This window comes from Egretta garzetta, unplaced genomic scaffold (genome assembly GCF_000687185.1).
Source record: "Egretta garzetta isolate BGI_Z169 unplaced genomic scaffold, ASM68718v1 scaffold133, whole genome shotgun sequence".
Classification (NCBI taxonomy): domain Eukaryota; kingdom Metazoa; phylum Chordata; class Aves; order Pelecaniformes; family Ardeidae; genus Egretta; species Egretta garzetta.
In genome coordinates, this window is record NW_009259111.1 from 3,924,919 (window position 1) to 3,945,818 (window position 20,900).

The following is a 20,900-nucleotide window of genomic DNA, read 5'->3' on the forward strand; positions in this document are numbered from 1 at the left end:
GGGTTGTCCAGAGAGGTAGTGGAGGCCCCATCCCTGGAAACATTCAAGGCCAGGTTGGATGGGGCTCTGAGCAACCTGATCTGGTTAGCGGTGTCCCTGCTCACTGCAGGGGGGTTGGACTAGATGACCTCTGGGGGTCCCTTCCAACCCAAAACATTCTATGATTCTATGATCTGTGATGCAGTGTCTTGCCCAAATTACAGTGCTAAAGATCAGAAATGCCAAATCTCTTTTTTCAGAAAACTGTTAGGAACACAAGACAACCTGTATGGAATTTGCATTACTACAGAGATGTACTGGAGTTCTAAACAAACTTACCATGAAAAAGAAAAAATATTACCAGCCTAACAGCACCATTTTAAGAGACTTTCTTTCACAATACAGATAGATTTCAAAACTTAGCATTTAGAAATAAGGATAATTGTGGGTTGTATGGTGTCTATAAGAAATCCCTTTACTATGTAACTAGCATGTTGGTTGTTTCAGCTTATGTTGTATCGAACAGGATCCTGTACAGGAAGAGATACAGAACTCAGAGCAAGTTGCTGCTACAGCAGTTAAAGACGCTCCTGTAGCTTATCAAGAGTTTACGTTTCACAATTTTCATTTGGCAGACTGATTCGTCATCAAAGGTGTTCTTATATCTGTTATTGGACCTTTAGGTCCACCACTGATACCTGTTTGCCTGTCTAGTAGTATAAAAACATCTTTAAAAAAGTGAAGCTGTCTTTGGAAGAAATAGAACTTTCTTGGGCTCAATGAAAACTTAGCTTTTAAAATATAATTGTTCAATATTTCTGGTATATTTCCTGAGATTTATTTGTAGAATATCTTTTGAGATCTCTTTTGATCTAACTCTCGCATTTTGTTTTTTCTGGATATTATTAAAAACTACAAATATTTTACTTTAAATTTAGACTAGTTGCTTTATTTTGTCTTGCTGGGCAAGAATTCCTCTATTCTTTCTCTGCTACTGGAATCTTTTTCACAATTTTTTTTTTGATTTTCAGTTTCTATCTGTTGCTCTAGGAGTTATGATTGTAAGGGCAAATTTATAGCATTAGTCTTGAACTGTAAATAGCTACGCATATGGTTATCTATGTCATTATGCAAATCTCCTTTGAAGGCTGTGAGGATATTTCTGCCAATAAAGTTAAGTATATTTGTGATTCCTTGCATGAAGGTGCCAGTCCTACAGAAATACATAATTAATTTTGTGCAAACAAAATCATATAGTTCTTTTGATATTGATTATTCATAGAGCAAGAGGTGTAACTACAGCTGTAGGAAAACTGTGCAGCAAATGGAAGGTCTTTAAATCAGGTGAAGAAAAGGGGATAACAAGAAGAAATCCTCATTTAAAAATTGTTAGGATAAATAAGCTATTGATTTTTAATAGTAAGAGCACATACCACTAGAGCAAAGGGGCATGATGGCTCTCGCATCTCTTGGCTTTAGTTAAATATAAGTTAATTAGCTGAGTTACAAGAAATTTGGTAGAATTTAGAAGAGGCCTAGAAAATCTGGAAAATTTCCCTGACCTTAAAATTTGTACGTTGATGAGTAAGTTTTCACAAGGTTAGTGGTTGAAGGGCTAGTACCCACAGTGCTAGTACTTAGTGAAGATAAAATATTTGGGTACCTGTGAAAGGAAATTACCAAATTACTCAGATATATTTATTAAGAAAATTGTGGCTTTTAAATTTCAGAATATTTTAAGTATTACTTGTTTTTCAATAATAATAATGCTAATAATTTAGAAGTTTATGAAAATGTTTTTGTGTCTAGATACCAGGTGTATTTCTGCTGAATGGTTTTGTTTGGGTTTTTTTTTGTTCTTTTGTTGATAGTCTTGTTAAACATGGGGATGTGTGCTTGGAAGCAGGTGAATGTCCATGTTCATGGAAAGGAAAGGAATATTTTCCAGGTGACAAAGTGATTTCTTCTTGTCATACATGGTAAGCAGAGTTCTATTTAGGTGATTATTTCATTTAATTGTTTGTTTATGGATAGATTATTCCTTGATGTTTTGTAATCATAGATTTCTCACCAGATTCTGGTAAATCATGTACCCTAATTTTGTATTTACATCTGTTCAAAGAGCTATTAAAATGACTTTTTTTTTAGAGTTTGTTGTTTCAGGGAACTTGTATGTAACAAAATAACAGCTATTTGGAAATTAAAACAAAAAAGCTTGCTTTAAAAAAATCATTGTTTTATCAAGGTAATCTAAATTAATATTCCTTGGCCAGTGTTCAGGAATTACAAGTGAAATCATTCAAATCTTACACCCGAGTGACATTTGTTAAAGCTTTTTACTTACTCATTTTCATGTTTAGCATTGAATCTGAGCAGTCTAGGACCCAAAACGCTACCATGCAGCCACAAGTATACGCCTGCTACAATGGTAAATTAAGGAGAGTACTGAGCAACATCGTGTACTGAGCATAGTAACAGATGAATTGGTTGCTAATTTTGCGTGTGTGGATAAGAACTCATGAATCAATCGGTTTTTAAAGGAAATGTTCCAACACACAAGGGTTGATAGGATCACTCAAATATATGCAGAAACCTATTCCTTTTACTATCCAGCGTTGTAAATGCAGCATGTACCCTATAGCTACATTACTCTGCAAAGTTTCCTTGGGCACTCTCAGTAGAGAGACTACCATTTCAATAAGCTTCACGAGAGCTTAGATGTGAAAATATACCACATCTGCATGATCCTGGAACAGACTTGTTTCCTCATGGTCCTCTCCTGTTTGCTTCTGTGACCACTGTTGAATGTTGCGACCTGGCACTAAGCAGCACTATTTGTCTTACCAGAGCCTCAGAAAAATCAGCTGGACTGTCAAGCATCAAGATACTATGGTAGTGGTGTAGTGTCTAGCTTCCCAGCAGAGCAGTTCCTTCCTTTTTTCCCCTTCTTTTAGCTTACCAGGAACATTTAACTGGTGCCACCTGGTAAACTACTGCTCCTGGCCTGCACAGCTCAGTATAGCCTAGTACAGTGAAGGCTTGTCCAGTCAGCACTAGTCACTGCCTTGTCTGGATGTCGTTGCCCCCTCCAGCCTTGTGCTGACTGCCTACCTCTGCCTCTCGTCAGGTCCTCAGTATCTGCTCTAGAAGATATTTGTAGCCATTTGGTCGACTGGTGAAGCGACTTACAAGCCATCTCCACTGGGCAGGCAGGTAAAGCGACCCGGGTTATTCACCCCCTTATTTCCAAAGGCCTCTCCAATTGGACCTGGTGTGGGATTGCTTGCATCAGAAAGAACTGTTATATCCCATTTAATCTGTATGAGACTTCACCAAAGGCAGCAGCAGTGCAGGCAGAAAGACACTGGATATTTAGCCTTCTCTTTTTTTTTTCTGAGGCCAGGCCCATTAATTCATGTACAAATCCTTAAGGTTGTCAATGGCTTTTCTAGTCTTCCACGCCCAGAAGCAAATTAGCAAACAGATTAAGTGATAATGTCTTTTTGGCAATCATTTATCCACTGGCAGATGGGAAGTCTGCAACAAGCCCTGTCTGATACAAAGTGTTAGAAAGTCTTTGAGACTGCTGTGTGTGTATGCAAGGGTGTATTTGATGTGTTAAGGGAAATGTGCATTTTTGCTTGTGCAAAGCATAGTACTCCTGTGCAAAAAACCGCACTTAGGCACTCATAACAGTTATGATGACTTTAGTGTTATTTAGTGCACAGAAATAGTGTGCATTGATATTATACATCATCTTATTAATATCTGATGTAGTATTAGCAGCACGTTAATCTGATTTGTTTATTGAACGGTAAAATGACAAAATAATTTCTTAAATTGGCAAAACTACCAGGGGAGTGTCAGGAACTTTCAATCCAAGCTCTGGGGTCTGGCTGATGAACTGTGGTTCTAGGTTTCTCAAGTCTGGTTTTCAGTGTAACTGCCTGATATTTTTTACATTTGCTGGCGAGATTAATCACAAACGGTAATTACACTAACTGAAGGTATCAGAGCAGCATTTTGGTGCTGTGCGGTGTAAGGTAAGATGGGCGGTGCAGCTAGCTATGCTGGTTTGCTGTCATACATTGAGACCATTGAACAAATGCTGGTTAGTCTCTGTGGGCTGCTGAATTGGGCTTTCTGTGTTCTTAAATACTTGTTGGAAATACTTTTTTTAAAAAGGTAGATGGAGTTTGGAAGATGCTGGTAGCTCTGCATTTCCAACTTGGTCTCTCTAGATTCTTATAACTAAATGTTAGTTTACTTAGTAGGAAACAAGATCAGTACAGAGGACTTTGAAGATATTGTGTACCTCTTTAAGCACTTCCTCTGACTGTAAATGTGTTAAGATTCCTGAGAAAGGAAGTATGCAAAAGAGCTCCCTACTCTTTACATGTTAAGAAATGTTTCTGCATGAGCCCTCTAACAGATCAGCATGTGGAAGAGGATTTGAATAGGCCAAGAGTAAAATTAAAACTGAATGTCTCTCAGAGAGAAGAAGAAACAGCACTTAGTCTTTCAGTCCAAATATAGTTTCTTCTATTTGATTCTCTCTCCATTGGCTTGATTAGGTTCCTGTTAGTTACCTGTGTGAGTCCTACTGCCATCTAGTTGTAATTTGGTACAGCAAACACTTTTCACATGTACTTTTAACTTGGTTTAGCCATGTGCTTGGTGTACTTCATATATGTAGTTATACAAAACACAAGCAATAGGCCAAATTAATGATGGGATAAGCATAGTCATGGCAAATCTGGAAAATGACTGCAGGTTGGTGCAATTAAATGGTAAGGGAACAGAAGGGAAAATGATGCTACTAATAATTGGAGTTGCCTAGATTTTCTAGATAATTGCTGCTTTTTTGAAAACAGTGGTGTTATGACTCTGTCATACACGATAGCAATAGGAACAGAAAAGGACAAGTTACACTGACAAAGACCTACATACTGCTTGGTGCTTCAGTATATGAGATGCCGAACACTAGTGATTTATCAAATACTTCCTAAGTCAGATTAATCTTTCAGTTGTAAAATGTGAAGCATTCATTTAATCAGGAAATTGAAAATTCAATAATTTTGAAAATAAAGTTAGATACGTGCCAAAATTGAATCACATGCTGTATTTAGTTTAACCTAACTTATGAAATATACCCATAGTAAAGCTATACCAGGGCACCAAGTCTGCTGTCTTTATTGAGGGAAGTTTTAAGTGTCCAGGTGATTTAAAAACATAAAAAAATAATATTTTAAAAATGACTTGTGGATGCAGAAATTAAATTCTATCCATTATTTATAATTCTTATGTCATTTCTGGAAACATTGTTTAGCTTGCAAGAGGGTGATGCAGAAAGAGACGTAGTGTCCAGTGCTGCAAAGCGTTGCTCTTAGGCAGTTACAAAGAAAAGGTAATTCAGAAGGGTCTGAACAGTCACTTAGGGTGTGCGTGATGAAAGCATTTTGATGCTTAACGTGGCCATAGACAGAACCTGAACTATTCTGGAAGCCCCTAAATTGTTAGGCTGGGGTTTGGGGGCGATAATACCTAGGCATTTGGGGGGCGGGGGAAGCGCCCAACAACCTAAAACACGGTTCTTTTAAGGAACCTAAGCACCAAAGTAGTGCTTGTTGATTCTAAGATTCAGCTCATGTAGAAACAAATGTTCTGTGAGAAGCTGAAAAAGAAAGCTATCCTTGTGCCACATTATTGATATGAGTTACTGGAGAGTAAATTGTGTCACTTCAGGTGGCATTTTTTGGTTTCTCGTTTCAACAAAAGAAATGCCCTTTTGGTGTCTGTCTATTCTGGAACGTATAAATTCTAAGAGGAAGAAATGAAACTGAGTTCAGTATGTACGGGTTTTTTTTTCCAGAGACTCAATTTATATATGCTGCTTCTAGATAACATTTCAAAATGCTTCTGTCCACAGTCATCATACTTGTCTGGCTTTTGGTTTTTTTGCTTCTCAGTGCAATAGCTGTAATCATTTGTCTGTGGCTACAGTTGATATTACCATTATTGGTCATACATTTTTCAGCATTTGCCAGCATGGATCATTTCAATGCACCTTCCATCCTTGCCCATCAATGTGTACTGCATATGGGGATCGGCATTACAGAACATTTGATGGACTAACATTTGACTTTGTTGGAACTTGTAAGGTTTACCTAGTTAAGGTGAGACTTTTTTGTAAATCCTCTGTAAAACCGGATTTAAAAACTACCTGTTAAAAACTATGCTTCTACTTATTTCTTATCTGTACATTTTATTGAGTTCTACATACAGTTTTTTAAGTGTTGGTGTTGCTTAGACTTTGAATCATACGTAGCATAGTAATTATGCACTGAGGTTTCTGCTAACTGAACTGTGTAATGATATGCATATTAGTATATTTAAAAGTGTCCATTTTTTTTTCCCTTTAGGGTACTACTTCATCCAATTTTTCTATTATTATAGAGAATATTAACTGCTTTGATACTGGAATCATCTGCAGAAAAAACATTTTCATTAATGTTGGAAAATCTTTTTTAATATTTGATGATGAAACTGGCAATCCAGTAAGTTTCCATCTTTAACGCTGATCAAAAGGTAGCATACTTACTTCTCTGTGTGTTTTTTCCTTTCATTAGCAAAAGCTTACTGTGCTACTTAAGTAGCAGAGGCATAAATATCTCTACAATGAATGCTGATTATGTCTGGATTGGTCAATGGAAACCTTAAACAGAATCTTGTCTATACTTCATACAAACATTAAATGAAATGATTGTAATTCTTTTGTTTAGATTTAATTCCTGTTTAGTGTCTTAGGAAAAATCCAGATGATTTTGAGTCAGTGGGAGTTTTGCTATTACTTCCACTAGAACTAAGAATTTGAGCTGGTCTGGAATGTATAGGAGGAATATTCCTATACAGCTGTAAAAAATAAATTGCCATCCTTGTTATATCCTCCACAGCCTTAATTTCATTTTTGTTTTGGCTGAACTGCAAACTCTGTTACTGTAAATATTTAGTGTATTTAGTAATTTTAGTATAAATAGTACTATTTACAGTTTATAGACTGACTATAGAAAAGAAGTTTTGTCTCTTTGTATGAAGTATTACGTAATTAAACCAGACATCTTAGTCCATGCTACAAATAATTTGGCATCTGATTGTCATTGGATGGAGAGAAGAGTGTTTTATGTAAATAAGATGGCAATCTCTGGACATATTTAGACAATTCCTTATTTCAAGAAGATGTTCCGTGCATCTTTATACCTATCTGTATTCAAAAAAAGCATGTAGCTAAGACCTTCTGAATGCAGTGATGTATAACTAAGTGAAAATCATAACCAGGAACCTTAAGACTAACTTTCTACCTCACAGATGAGCCATTAACGTTTTAATCCACACTCCAGTTCTGTTACCCATCCTGTAAATTTGACATAAAATCAACTTTTAAAATAGGAAAATCATCCAAAAATGAAACGCAGTTCACAATCAAAATACACACCACTCCTGTTTAAGCATTTATCCCTGTATGGCCTTCTGTCAATTTTTGGACTTCTGTCTGAGAACAGTGTCGTTCAGTTTACTTAGATATTTCATTTTCTGTCAAGTGAACATTTTGTGAAGATATTACTTACATTAAAATATGCCTTGTTTTATTTTGAACAGAGCTTATCTAGTTACATAGACGAACTACAAAAAATACAGTTATGGAAAGCTGGATTTTTCACTATTGTTCATTTTCCTGATGAGCATATCACCATTCTTTGGGATCAGAGAACAACAGTTCATGTACAGATGGGTCATCAGTGGCAGGTAAGTGGAAGTCAACACTCTTATTGCCATTTCTTTGAGGTATTTATGTAAGTCTTATCAAATAAGACGTTATTGTTATTCACAGAATAAACAATGTGTCGGAAATCACATAGGAACTCAGTGGCAGAGTCAAGGAGAGAAGCACTCTACTACCTTGTCAATTAAAATGTTAATTCTCATTTACTTTTTTCAGTCACTCTTTACTGTCTAACTTCTGTAACAACAGAAGCAAATATCTTTGAAGCAACGTTCTCCTTCAGTACTCATTCATTATGTGACTGGAGCACGTGTTATATTGCTGAAGCATAAAAAAAGCACATAGCTAGCAAACAGGTCACTTCTCTAATCAAAAGATCAGCTCCTTTCTCAAAGGCTTGGAGATACTTAGTTGAAAGGGCGTAATATTGATATTGTCAAAATAAAATAATTTTGATGGCTTTATTATGCTCACAAAGAGCTGAACTGTTTTGGCTGAAATTTAGCTGAAAAGGATCAAATCCTGACAAATTTATAATTATGCAACTGAAGACAAGAACTGAAGAAGCAAGTTTTGAAAACAGTCATGGCTGGTAGTGTTTCGTATCATATGGAAATATGTTTTCATATATTTATCTTTATTCTCAGGGTGAATTGACTGGATTATGTGGAAATTTTGATTTGAAGACAGTAAATGAATTGAGGACTCCAGATAATTTTGAATTAACAAACTCACAAGAGTTTGGAAACAGCTGGACAGCTGTCGAGGTACATAGTAAAAAGAATGTGTTTGCTAGTAGATTTTTTTGCTGTTACATCATATAATTTATCTAGAATGAAGCTAGAAATTCGTTCCTGGAAGTATCAATCAGGCAGCAATGCAAATGGCAATATCAATGATTCCTACAGATATCATAATCCATTCAGGAGAAGAAAATAATCACCTTTATTTCTACTCAGTGCTATAGTGTAAAGAAAAATGCTGTAAAATATTCTGAATCTACAAGTGGTTTTGAAGATGTTGTTAAACAGTAAAGTAGCCTTTTTCTGATGTAATGGAAGAATTACGGGTTCACTTTAAGATTGTGTTGTCAGTTTAGCTGATCTTTTATATCTGGGTAATATTGAACTGTCAAAACATAACAATGGAAAGAAAAAATATTCTTTCCATATGCTGTCAAGTTAAAAATTGAGGTTTTTTAATGTCATGGTGTCTAGTGGTGTTCATAGAAATGTTCTTTCCTAGTAGAGTAAAAAGATCTGATTTCTGACACTTCTGATGTACGTTGTCCAAGTGAACTTTGTTATTTATGTAAGCTAGACTCTTCAGTTGTAAAGACTGCAGATTGAGACTGCGTGGGAGCTCTGTTTAGACCTATATATATATATATATATACACATGTATGTGTAAGTGTTTATCTGCTGCTCTCAGACAAGTGAAATATTTCTTCAGATGGCGTGCTTTTCCTTTTCTGCAGATTACCATCCCCTTTTAATTCCATATCTTACTCTGGTTTTATTTTCATAAATAATGCATTTATTTTGTTTCTTACATCCTCTTTTTTAAAAATGAAAACAAAACTATGCTTTCCAAGTTCAAACACAAAGTGGTTATGAATGAAGTTTCTCACCTTGATTTTGCTTTCTGGTTAAGTGTGTTGACAGCTCTGACATTCGAAATCCATGCAGTTTGAATCCCCTTAGAGAGCCATTTGCCAAGAAGGAATGTGGAATACTGTTAAGTGAAGCATTTGAAGCTTGCCATCCAGTGGTGAGTTGTGGTCATGTATCGAAAGATGTGAAAGTTAACGTATCACTAGAGCGAAACTTTACTTTTCATCTCATATCACTTTAAATCTTCATCTTGTCTTCCATAACATAATGATTTTGACTACTATAGCAAAAGAGAACACGAAGAAAGTCTAATCCATACTTATTCTGGTTCTAAAATGTGAATGTTTAACAGGACCTATAAGGACTATGTGCACTTAGCTGACCTAGACAGTAAGCCACTTTGGCACCAATTTAGCATGTTACAATATGAGTAGTCCTATTAGTCCCCTTTGTAATTAAGGGGACAAAATTGTACCCAATTTGTGTTATCTCTTTCTTTTTTTATCCCAAACATCATTTGCATAAGCATAACCACTTGTTTTATTTTGCTCAACTGTATTACATAGCGCACACATTTTTCAGGCATATTTAAATAAATTGCCAGTTTCTTCTAGAGAGTATCAGATGTGAAGAACTCATTCCTAGAAAAAAATGCATCTATCTCCTCACTCAGGCAACCACTTAAGGAAATTAATGAGCCATACAACATGTTTGGACAGTCAACAGGCTCAGGTTCAAGTGGAGAATGAGGGGGGACTGATTTCCAGAGCTAGGTTTTTTTATGGAAAATGACATACCCCAAGATGTTCAGGTATTGAGACTGCATGCATATCTCAAAGAGTGTAAGTGTCAGAATGGTTCCTAGGAAGAAGGGACATTTCATATGAGAGACAACGAAGAATCTTGCAGAGTTGCTTTGTTATATTACTTTAGAAGAATGTGGAAGCTGATGTTAAAGTTGTATTAGTGTAACATTATTTTGGTCTACTATATAAGGTAGGTAGCAACTGAGCTCCTCATAAGTGTGTAAGTATTACTCCAGTGTAAATCTATGTGGAATGTGTAACAATTCAGTAAACAAATTAGCATTGACAGTTTTTGAAATTTTGTCACTTAAGACAAGACTTCAAAATAATCGAAGGGAAAAATCACAAATTCACCTGTGAAATTGTCTAATAATATGGAGAGAATGAACATGAAAAGAATAGTTTTCCATCTACTTCATTATTTCTTACATTTTGTGTATATCTAACTTTCTTAACGCTTCTGAGATGTATCAATTTGTGATCAGTTTGGAGAAAGTTTCTCTTATGAAATAAGCTTCTTTGTAGTTTATGGTTTAAATAGTACAAAACCATACAGAACACAAGCTCACATCAGCATTTTAGTGTGCATGTTCTTAATACCTCATTGACTTAATTGTGTTACTAAGTACTGTACAAGAGTTTATGATGTGTTCTAATAAACTGTTTTTCCTGTGTTTCAGGAAACATTTAAATTAAAATATTTAATACTTCAAAGTCTTATGTAATTAAATAAATAAATAAATAAATAAAGAGTCATAGCTTTGTATTGAGGTGATTGTTGCCAGTGTCTATATGAATATTTTTGATAAGTGGTATTTATATTTCCAGATTGATGTTACCTGGTTTTACTCGAACTGCTTGACAGATACATGTGGTTGTAACCAAGGAGGTGACTGTGAGTGTTTCTGTACGAGTGTATCAGCATATGCTCATCAGTGCTGCCAGCATGGAGTTGCTGTAGACTGGAGGTCCCCTAGAGTGTGCCGTAAGTTTACTTAACTAGCATTGCTAGTGGCTATCACTGTCTGCATTCATGAGACCCAGACCTGAAAAAACAAGGACATAAGTTACCTTGAATCACTAAGCCGCTGTCATAGGAAGATGAGTGAGTGTGTGCCTCTCACTGCCTTCTGTGTTCATTTTAGTCTGGCTGGATTATGTGCTGCTTTCTGTATTTGTAGATTTAATTTTTAATTCCTTGTCCTGTGATGTAAAAGGAGAAGTCATGGGAAGTCTGTATTAGGATACGGCATGTGTCCCTCAAACCAAAGTTACCAAGTTCTCAAGTAATTTCCATCTTCAGGAGGACTTTACTTCTTAACAGGGTCTAGGAAACACAGCTGCCTTACTACTGCCCCCAGAGCAAGTGTGAAATATAAAGGTCTTCTGAAGAAAAAAAAAGTAGGTTTTTAAGCAGGACTTTGCCATTACCTTAGTATCCCAATTCAACAGTGCTTAGAAGTTGTAAAAAATACCTGAGGCCTTTTTCTATGGCACCTAGTGCAAATGCCTAAAGGAGACAGTCATTTCCCCAAAGATGTGATAAAAAAGGGCAAGATAGAAAGAATGGAAGGAAACAAGCATTTTTCTTTTGCAATTGCACAGAGAGAGTATGTAGCTTGCTCAAAGTCACACAGCAAATTTGCCACAGAGCAAGAGGGTTACTCTTAATTTTTGGTAGAAATGGTGCATGTGTTTTAAATGTGAGCGTGGAAAGACAGCAAAGCTTAGTCTTAACCACTAGAGGTCACAAAAAGACAGCTGTAGATATGTAAGCTTAGTATTTCCTGCTGGAAAACAATATTTTATTTAAATCAATGTAGTTTAAATTAGTAGTTTATTTAAAGCAGTAAAGTAAATATTTGGCAATAATTTTTTTAATAAATGTTTGTGTATGATCTAACTTGGCCAAGCATTTAGCTTAGCTATTAATTATAAAGGGTAATAGAAAACCTGTTTATCTGCAGAATGCCTTCAACTGCATTTCTTTTATTTTTTTTTTTTAGCTTATGATTGTGAATATTTCAACAAAGGTAAGTCCTAAATGAGCTGATAAAATATCAATAGAATCTTTGGTTTCTTTATATATAAGTCTTAGTACTTTGTATAAAAATAATTGTGTTACAGAAAACAGTTGCAAATTTTTATATTATTTAAATAGTCAAGATTCTGTTTTACTTGTTTATTTGGCTTTTTCAATGGGTTTTAATTTCATAATCCTTTTTATTCCTGGGCCTTGTCCAAAAATACATGTTTAACTCATTTTCTTTGCATTTATGGATCATGATTAAACAATTAAATCATTAAGTAATTAATAGACTATTTAGCCCCATAGTACTAGTGCCTCCACTTGCTTGGGACATACTGCAGTTCAACACTGATACCCAGTGGGTCTGTTAAACCAATCATGATCTCCTGTGCAGCCTCCAGAGGGAGCTAGCTATTAAGATATTTCAACTTTTTGCACCCAAATTGGGGAATAACTCTCCATTTAGGTATGTCCGACCTAGCTTTAAGTTCCTGAGTGACAGGCGTTGCTGCTGCATTAGAATGGCTCTCAGAGAGAGGTGCAAAACTTGTACAAGTTCTGGAGTAAACTTTGAATCTGTACTGGGTGCTGTACTGCTGTGTTAACACTGGAATCCATATTCAGACTATTTTAAAGTTATATTGTGAGTGTCTGCATAGTTAGACATGGTATACATACAAGCACTGCAAGCCAGCCTGATGTGAGGAATGGTCAGGACTCCTGCTATTTATTCCATAACTCTCTTTATCAAGCTCGTGTAGAAGCCTGTCTATCCAGATGGTTTGTGATATTTTGGTCTTCTGTTAGACTTCATATTGTGGCAGCTCACCCCCAGAAAGATCTGAGTGAGGGACTGAGTTTAATTTAGAAGAGACTTGTGCAACGTGCCAGGCCCAAATGGCATGGCCCCAGAAATTTACATTTTCTGATGTACTGACTGCTGAAAAGATTTTGAGTGGTGGCAAATTGCTGATGCAGTGGAATTTTATCTAAATCACTACTTAAGCCTTTAAATTAATTTAAATAAAGCCCAGTTGAATATAAGAGGTGACTGCAGTTTTACATTTCCTTTTTGGTTTGTTTTGTCTTATACATGAAATAGTCTAATACTAGATAATCTTATGCAATTGTAACATTCAAAAGTGCAGTACCTCTCACATCTGTGGTAGCAATGAAGTTAGATGATAACATATACTTTTAAAGTGTGTTATTAGATTCACTTGTTACTGAATTCTTACTGACAGAAATTAGTTGAAATAGTGAAGAGTTGTGTGTGTTACCAGGTTGCAATAAATATGGTTATCGTATACTTCTCACTTCATGTATTCTTACTGTTTGCTAATCCAGCTCATCAGTATTCAACATGGGATTTTTCAGAGCTGCCAATGGGGAAAAAAAGTCATCTCTATGCTGAAGATTTTCTTCTCTATGTGAAATATAGTAGCATTCCCCAGAATTACTTAGTATTGGAGACAGCAAGGTTAAGAAACTGTCTTAGACCAGAGAGGTTTTCTCTATGTACCTTTGTCATGAATCCAGAGTGAAATAGTTCCAGTCCCACTAGAAGCAGGAGCAGAAACCTTTTGTCTTTGGTAAGGGGAAATTCTGAGCTGGTAATTGTGGTTTCTAAAGTTTTGGATGGGCCTGAGATATGAGACTTAAATGTATAATAACATTTCCAGAACATTAGATGTTTTAAGTAATTTTAAAAATGTTTTTCAACTCCCTGCACTGAAGGTAACCAGGTATCACTGTACATGTCTAGCTAGGCATGGGCTTGTGTCCTAACTGTTCACCTGTTCATGCCATTAGAATCTAAAATGCTGGTTGTAGTGCAGCCTCCTTCAGATTTCAAGGCTCTTAATTAATTTTAAGGTTAGGGAGAACCAGAATATGAGGGCAGGCTGCAAAATGCAGTCCAAACTTTTAAGCTGTTGGAAGAGATTTTAAGGGTCAATGGTATTAGCTGGAACTGTCAGCTGAGAAGTTCTGGGACACTTCTGCCTCAGATGTATGCTTGCCGTGCCCTGGCTTCTAGGTAAAATGGTAGTGAGGCGAATCACTCAGGTGTGGTCTCAAATGACTGGTTTTAACAGAGAAGTTTACGAAAAAAATTTCAAATACCGTTTAAAAATAAACCTTAAAATATTTTTCGCAGTGAAATTGGAACTAAGTGAGTAGGTGTGACATTGTAAGATTTGTGAAATGATAACTTCATGTGCTTTTGGCTTTTTTTACTTACAGGTAAAATATGACTGTTCTTTTGCTTATGATGCTGATTTCTTCCTGTCTCGCTTCTTAGTGGTTATATTTGTTTCTACATTGTTTAAGGAGTTCCTCGATACTTGATGACAGTAAAATTTTATTCCCTGTAAAATGCCTCACACTTTGGACACTAATAAAATAGGCTTTAAAGAATAGTAAGAAATGTATAATTAGTTTAATGACACAAATAAAAGATTTAGAGGGATCCCAGGGTGGTCTGTAGAATATTATTTACTTCTAAATCAAATAACAGAAGACTCTACTAACTTTATTAAAGTGACAGTGAAATCAAAGTGGATGAGAGGAAGAAAAAGAGAAGCTAAGCATGAATCTTGAAAATTGAAACTAGGTATTTTGGACACTTTTCAGAACAGTTTTGTGTTTTGGTTTTTTTTTTTTTAAGAGTTTGGCTTTGCTTTGGTTGTCATTATAGTTTAGTGCATGGCACCTAAAGCTATTTTTAGAGTGGAGAGTGTTTTTATTATGATGTGCTGTATCATAATATTTAGAGCTCAAGCATTTGTGACACTTGATATGAAAGGTAATTCTGATTTTTGTTCTCAACAGCTCTAGGAAAGGGCCCGTACAAACTGGTCAGCTATTTGGATGGAGAATTTGTAATGGCAGTGAAACTGGTGGATGGTGTTGTTTTCCCAGTGAGAGAAGAACATACTGCCCCTGGACATGCAGTGAGCTTTATGCTGACTTCAGGACTTTATAAACCCAAAGCACATGGTAAAGTCACTGTAACCTGGAGGCTTAAATAAGGCGAGCAAATTCTGCCCTTGAATATGAGGCTATGTTTAGGAATAGACCTGATTCAAAAAATATTTTCTTTATCTGTGAGCTGATTGTGCACTTTAATGTTGTCTGCCAAAATTTGGTTATTTGGTTGGTTTTAATTAGATGACTGTAGCTTTATAAGACAGATACTTCTAGTTGAAAAGCAGCAGCTTTCCCCCCCTCCCACCCCCAACCTTCAGAAACACCAAACCAGTGTTGTAGCCCAGTGCTTCAGATATGTGTTGCTCCCTCCACCTTTCCACTGGCAGAACTGGGACATGGGAGAGAAACAATACAAGAAAAGTACTCCCTAATTCACTCATTTTGCCGCCATCGCTTGTTGTCTACCCACTAGTATGGAGATGCCCATTGGCACTAACCTGAGTTATGTAAGGGTGTATACTGCAAATTTGTCTCCTTCAGGTCCCAACTTAAGCTCCTACTGAAGGAATATGTTGCTTATTCAGCAGATAAAAGAAACCCTGCACACCTTCAGACAGGTGGAGAAAGCTTACAAGAATACATACAGCACTTTGTGACATTGATTAAATGCTAGAGTTGTCTGCATACGTAATTTTAATGCCCACAGAGCACTTGAGTCTCAACACAGTTTTACCACCCAGAGTCCCCTGATCAGCTCTTTGGACAGCCTGAAGGTGTCTGTCTTTGTGTAATCAAAGAAGGGATATGGGTCAGTTGAAAAAATGACAGGCATTTGATTAGTAATACTGCTGTCTGTAAAACTGACACAAGAACTCGTGTAACAGAATATCCAGGGCCAGATTTCTTTTATTAGTCATAGTTTTGAGACACTTGTACATTGCGTTCCATTTAGGTTTGGAAAGGGAAGGTCAGTCTTACTGTTCTATTCCAATATAAAGATCTCTCACTCGGAATTTAACCTGGCAAATGGAATTTGTGCCTTATAGTCCAGTTTGAGCGAATGGCGTTTCATCATTTTGCCATGGAGTTTATACAATCAATACAATATTTTTCATATCCGTGTCTTCATTTATATATCTGTGTTCTTGGTTCTTTGGTACCTCAGAAAAATGGATGTGTTTCATCAGTTTCAGACAAATTGTAGACAATGGAAAGTTTTGGGCATTGATGTACTGATTTGCTATATGGTAGGTATAAATCATGCTGTCCATTGTTACTTATCAAATAGCTACTTGCTACAGACAATTAATAAAAAGATATGCACAAGTGCCAGTATGTTTTTCAGATTAATTGAAGTTTTTATGCTCAGGAAACAAATTGGTCTTCCAGAAGTGTTATACCAGAATGTGATAGCCTGTCTGTTTAATAGAGATGATTTGTTTTCTATGCATTCTTTTTTTTCAAGATACGCTACCCAGGCCTGGAGGGTTAGTTGATTTTATAGTAGAGTAATAGCTATTTTCAAGAGAATAGCAGAGTTTACAGCAAAATAGAATGAAGTAATTCTGTGAGCAACAGATGCCTGTAACAGGCTCAAGATCTGCCAGTCTGCAATTGCTTGTACAGAGGCTTGCTTGAAATCAGCAGTGATGTTTTCAGGGTAAGGTATCACATAGGTATATTTGTCAGAAAACAGACGTTGCCGTTAACATTCTTAAGGGAGGGACTGGAGAGCTGACCACTTAGAAATTAAGACACAATGTGGTAAGCTGAATGCAAAATGCTTTTTTATAGTTTATTTTTAATGAAAGGCTGAGCTCTAAAGCTACAAATTCCTGATGGTAGATGTTACTTGTAAAGCTAGCTAGATAAGTTTAGATTTTTATTAAATAAATGGCTTAGTGAAATCTGCAAAATGAAGTTCTGCTTGTCTGCAGGGCTATATCCCTTTATCCTAATGTGGGAAAATGTTTACTACTGAATGATTACTACTGAAATCTATAGGATATTTAGAAAACTAAATATCCATCAGAATCTAGCACTCCTGAAATCCATATACAGTATATTTTCTTACAAGATTCAGGCTAGTTTCATGAATAAGGCCAAAGTCAGTTTTCATTGCTCATGCTACTAATACTAGTATTGCTACATCAGAATGAGTTTAGTTTATTATGCCTATATCAGCAAGTAAATGAGTTCTGTGTGTTGTTTTTTTTTTTTCAGATTCCAACTTGATTTCATTTGAAACAGCTGAGAGACCAAACTATTTTCTTCAGTTGGCCTCCAATAATACTCTTGTTCTTTCTAAATGGGAAAAAAGCGAAGAGTTTCACAACAGATCCACATATGTCATTCACAAGAATACATGGATTTCAGGATACAGTTCCTTTGAGTCATTTGCAAAACCAGGTTACTTCATCCACATTTCAGGCTCTTCAGTTGAGCTTTTGAAGTACCATCATTCAGAGGAGTTCAGACTGTCAACCCTTTTTAAACTTGTAGGTAGGTAGGTAAAGTTGTATTTTATGAACAGCAGTTTGCACCCTGTGAAAATACAGGCTAAATGGTATTGATGTTTTCAGAGGTGGTGAGATTGCTTACTTCTCCCCTGCATCACTGGGAGCTGCAATTAATCTATGACACGTGGGCTCAAAGTCTTCTTCCCTGAGCCTTGTAGTGAGGATGAGATTCTGGGTTTTTTGTCCAAAGCTATTAAATAGCCTAACACACGATTTTGCTATATTTGCCAACTAGTTTTGGAAATACATTGCCTAGTGTATGGTTTCTGGGCAATACTTGTTTTGTAGGTGGTGAGGAAGTTCTTAAGGAGTAGAAAATTCATGCTGATGAGTAATGGATTTACAAAGGGAATAGAAAAGAACTGAATACATCTCTAAAAGCTAAGGTCTATGGATGTTTTCTCCTCCTTTCCCTTTGATTGCTGCCATCCAGTGCTAAGGACATTGCCTGTAGATTGCACCTCTTAGACTTCGTGTTTCCCCTGAAAAACACCTTGCCCTTTATCCACGTAACCACTCATAGAGGCTCTGCCTTTTGGGATGTTATCCCCTAGTGTTGCAGGTGTCATCTACGTAGAGATGCATTGCCTCTTCTTGGGAATATAGAAGTCTTGTTTTTCTACTGTTTCTTGGATAGCTACAGCTCTTGAATACACAATGTAGAGTGCTGTGAGAGCGTTTCTACCTACTTGAAAGATTCCCATTCCTATAATAGTATTCCCATTCCACTGAGATGTAAGGATCAGAAATGTAGGATATATTCTTAGGACTCTTTATAGGAGCTGTATCCAGAAGTTGCTTCTACAAGAACTGATGACAAAAACCACAATTAAAAAAATCACTAATAAATCAAGCTTTCTTTTTTAGACTAATAATGAAAAGAAATAATAACAATAACTGTTTTCATATATTCTTCCAACACTTGGGAACCATGCGCTGAAATAAAGATGGCCTTACAGGTCAAGAACAAGATGCAAGAAGTTACACTGGCATATAAAACAAAGCAAAGCAGATTATTCATGAAACCACAGTTTGCTTTAGTGTCTGCTTGTCTTAATACATCAGATACATCCAATGCATTCATATGACTTTATTTATGAACCTCAGTGACAACTACTACTTGCTGAAACCACTGGCCTTTGTGTGGTATATAAAATTCCAAAATGACTACAAGTGTTTATTTTTATGTTCTAAAGCTTTTTATTGTGCTGTAAGTTCAAATGCATTAGTAATTCTTTTATTGGGGTAGCAGAAGTATATTAATAGGTATTCTTGGCAATACCGTTTTTTTAAAATCAGTTCTTCATTCTCTGAAATCAAAATTTGTTTTACAGGCAAAGAAAGAAAATGAAATATTGTAACAAATGAAGCGTGGCCTGGCCATATTTTACAGTGACCATGTTGAATGTCATCACAGACAAATCTGAAGCAGGCACTGACTTCTATGACAGCAGAGGCCAACTGTATGCCTCGTGGAGCTTCTTGTTATCAAAACATTGAATTAAAGTGTTAATGGTGGCATTGTGAATCTGCCGATGTTTTGCGGTGCATTATGCTGACAGCCTAATGCAGCTGTTGACTGGCACACTCCAACTTCAGAAAAAATGACAGATTTTGTCATTGCCAAATGCCTGTTGCCTCTTGACAAATGCTTGTAATCACAGAGCTGTTGAGGTTTTTGAACAGCAGAATTCTAGAGCTAATGCTATTACCAGGATGTTCGTACAGCATTTTAAGCGAGGAACTTTCTTTGGACATAACAAAAATATCTCCTTAGTCTTTTATCTTTGAGGGAGGAATGAAGAAGGTTAAAACATGTTCCAATTCTCAGTGGTCGTCCATTAACACAGAGTGGTATGTCTTTTCAAGTGTGAAGTCTTTAGCCTCCAGTCATTATACCAAAAAATCCTATCTATGCCAATGGAAAACTAAAACAATTTACCTCAGCAAGTGGGATCAGATCAAATGATCAAGAGGCATTTCATTAATCACCACATCCGAAGGCTTGGGTTTCAGAGTTTTATAAGCAGAGAAACATAGGGCTCGAATCTTTCTCCAGTATACTTTCACAAGGGCCAGCCTGCTGATGTAGGGTAATTACATGGTCTAAAAATACAGCAGCATTTGTTTAAGTTAATGGAAAAGTTACACCAGCTCCAGAGTGCACAGTTAGATCAGAAACTCTTGAACCGGGAACAGCTATTCCTGCAGAATCAGAGGATAAATATCGGGAGCAGAATAATAGGCCCAGTAAATCCCCTTGGCCAGAAAGTTCCTCATGAGACTTCTTCATGCTCTGTGACGCACATTCAAAAGGAAGAATTTTAAATGACCTGATCACCACAGCAATAGATACACGTTTGTTTTAAGTCAGCTGACGAGTCACTTTTTCCAGTTTCATAGCAATAAATATTGTCACACTGAAATACTTTGACTATAAATTGCACAGATATGATGGGCTACACTGCAAAGTATTTTCCATGAGAAGTCACTTCAGCTTTTAAATTGGATTATTTTCATTATACTTAGATTTGTCTGCTGTCCTGTTCCCACAAACATTTGAGGTTTTGAGTTGATTTGAATATCTAGAGTATACTTACTCACAAGAAAATACATTTTGCATTCTATGCAGGAATTTTTACCAGCAATGGATTGGTATGCATTCAGTCAAAAGAAAGAATACACTTAGACTTACCAGATGGACAAGCACAGAGCTGTCATGTAAGAGCGATAAATTCACGTTTGAAATTGTTGGGAAATTAGTGGATGTAGGGGATTGATGATCTTTTTATGGATATAACTGCAGTTTCCTTACACTTTTTAAAAATAATGTGTTCAAGCTAGTTACCTTTTACCTTTCATAGAATTATCATAATATGCTTTACCTTTTTAAGATCAGTGAGTTAATTTTTTTTATATATTATAAAAACGTGACTTGCCCTGTATAGATTCTGCAGCAAAGTTCTTAATGTTAGTTATGTGCTTTAATAGCTAACTTGCTGTAAATATAAGGCCTATCTCAGAGAGAATTTTGAGCTAAAATTAAAATCTCAAGACACACTAAATATATGCGCACTGCACAGAGGTATTTATCAATGTTTAAGTTCGATACAGGGCATATTTGGTTGCTTTTAACATTTGTATAGTAATTAACTGAAACAAATTCAAAAACAGTACAAAATTGAAAAAGAAATTAATTTTAATGAAAAACTTGTTTTTGCTTCTTACATCAGATTTATACAT

At 36.1% G+C, this 20,900-nt stretch overlaps 1 protein-coding gene across 1 annotated transcript in view; it reads left to right on the forward strand.

Moving 5' to 3' along the window:
* The window catches only part of OTOG (otogelin), a 90,831-nt gene that overhangs the window by 32,890 nt on the left and 37,041 nt on the right, over positions 1-20,900 (forward strand). The window contains exons 18-27 of the mRNA XM_035890985.1: positions 1,851-1,958; positions 6,017-6,155; positions 6,402-6,536; positions 7,636-7,782; positions 8,407-8,526; positions 9,413-9,529; positions 11,007-11,163; positions 12,185-12,211; positions 15,040-15,207; positions 17,362-17,640. Of these exons, the coding sequence (XP_035746878.1) occupies positions 1,851-1,958; positions 6,017-6,155; positions 6,402-6,536; positions 7,636-7,782; positions 8,407-8,526; positions 9,413-9,529; positions 11,007-11,163; positions 12,185-12,211; positions 15,040-15,207; positions 17,362-17,640 (1,397 nt within the window). The remainder of the gene's footprint in view (positions 1-1,850; positions 1,959-6,016; positions 6,156-6,401; positions 6,537-7,635; positions 7,783-8,406; positions 8,527-9,412; positions 9,530-11,006; positions 11,164-12,184; positions 12,212-15,039; positions 15,208-17,361; positions 17,641-20,900) is intronic.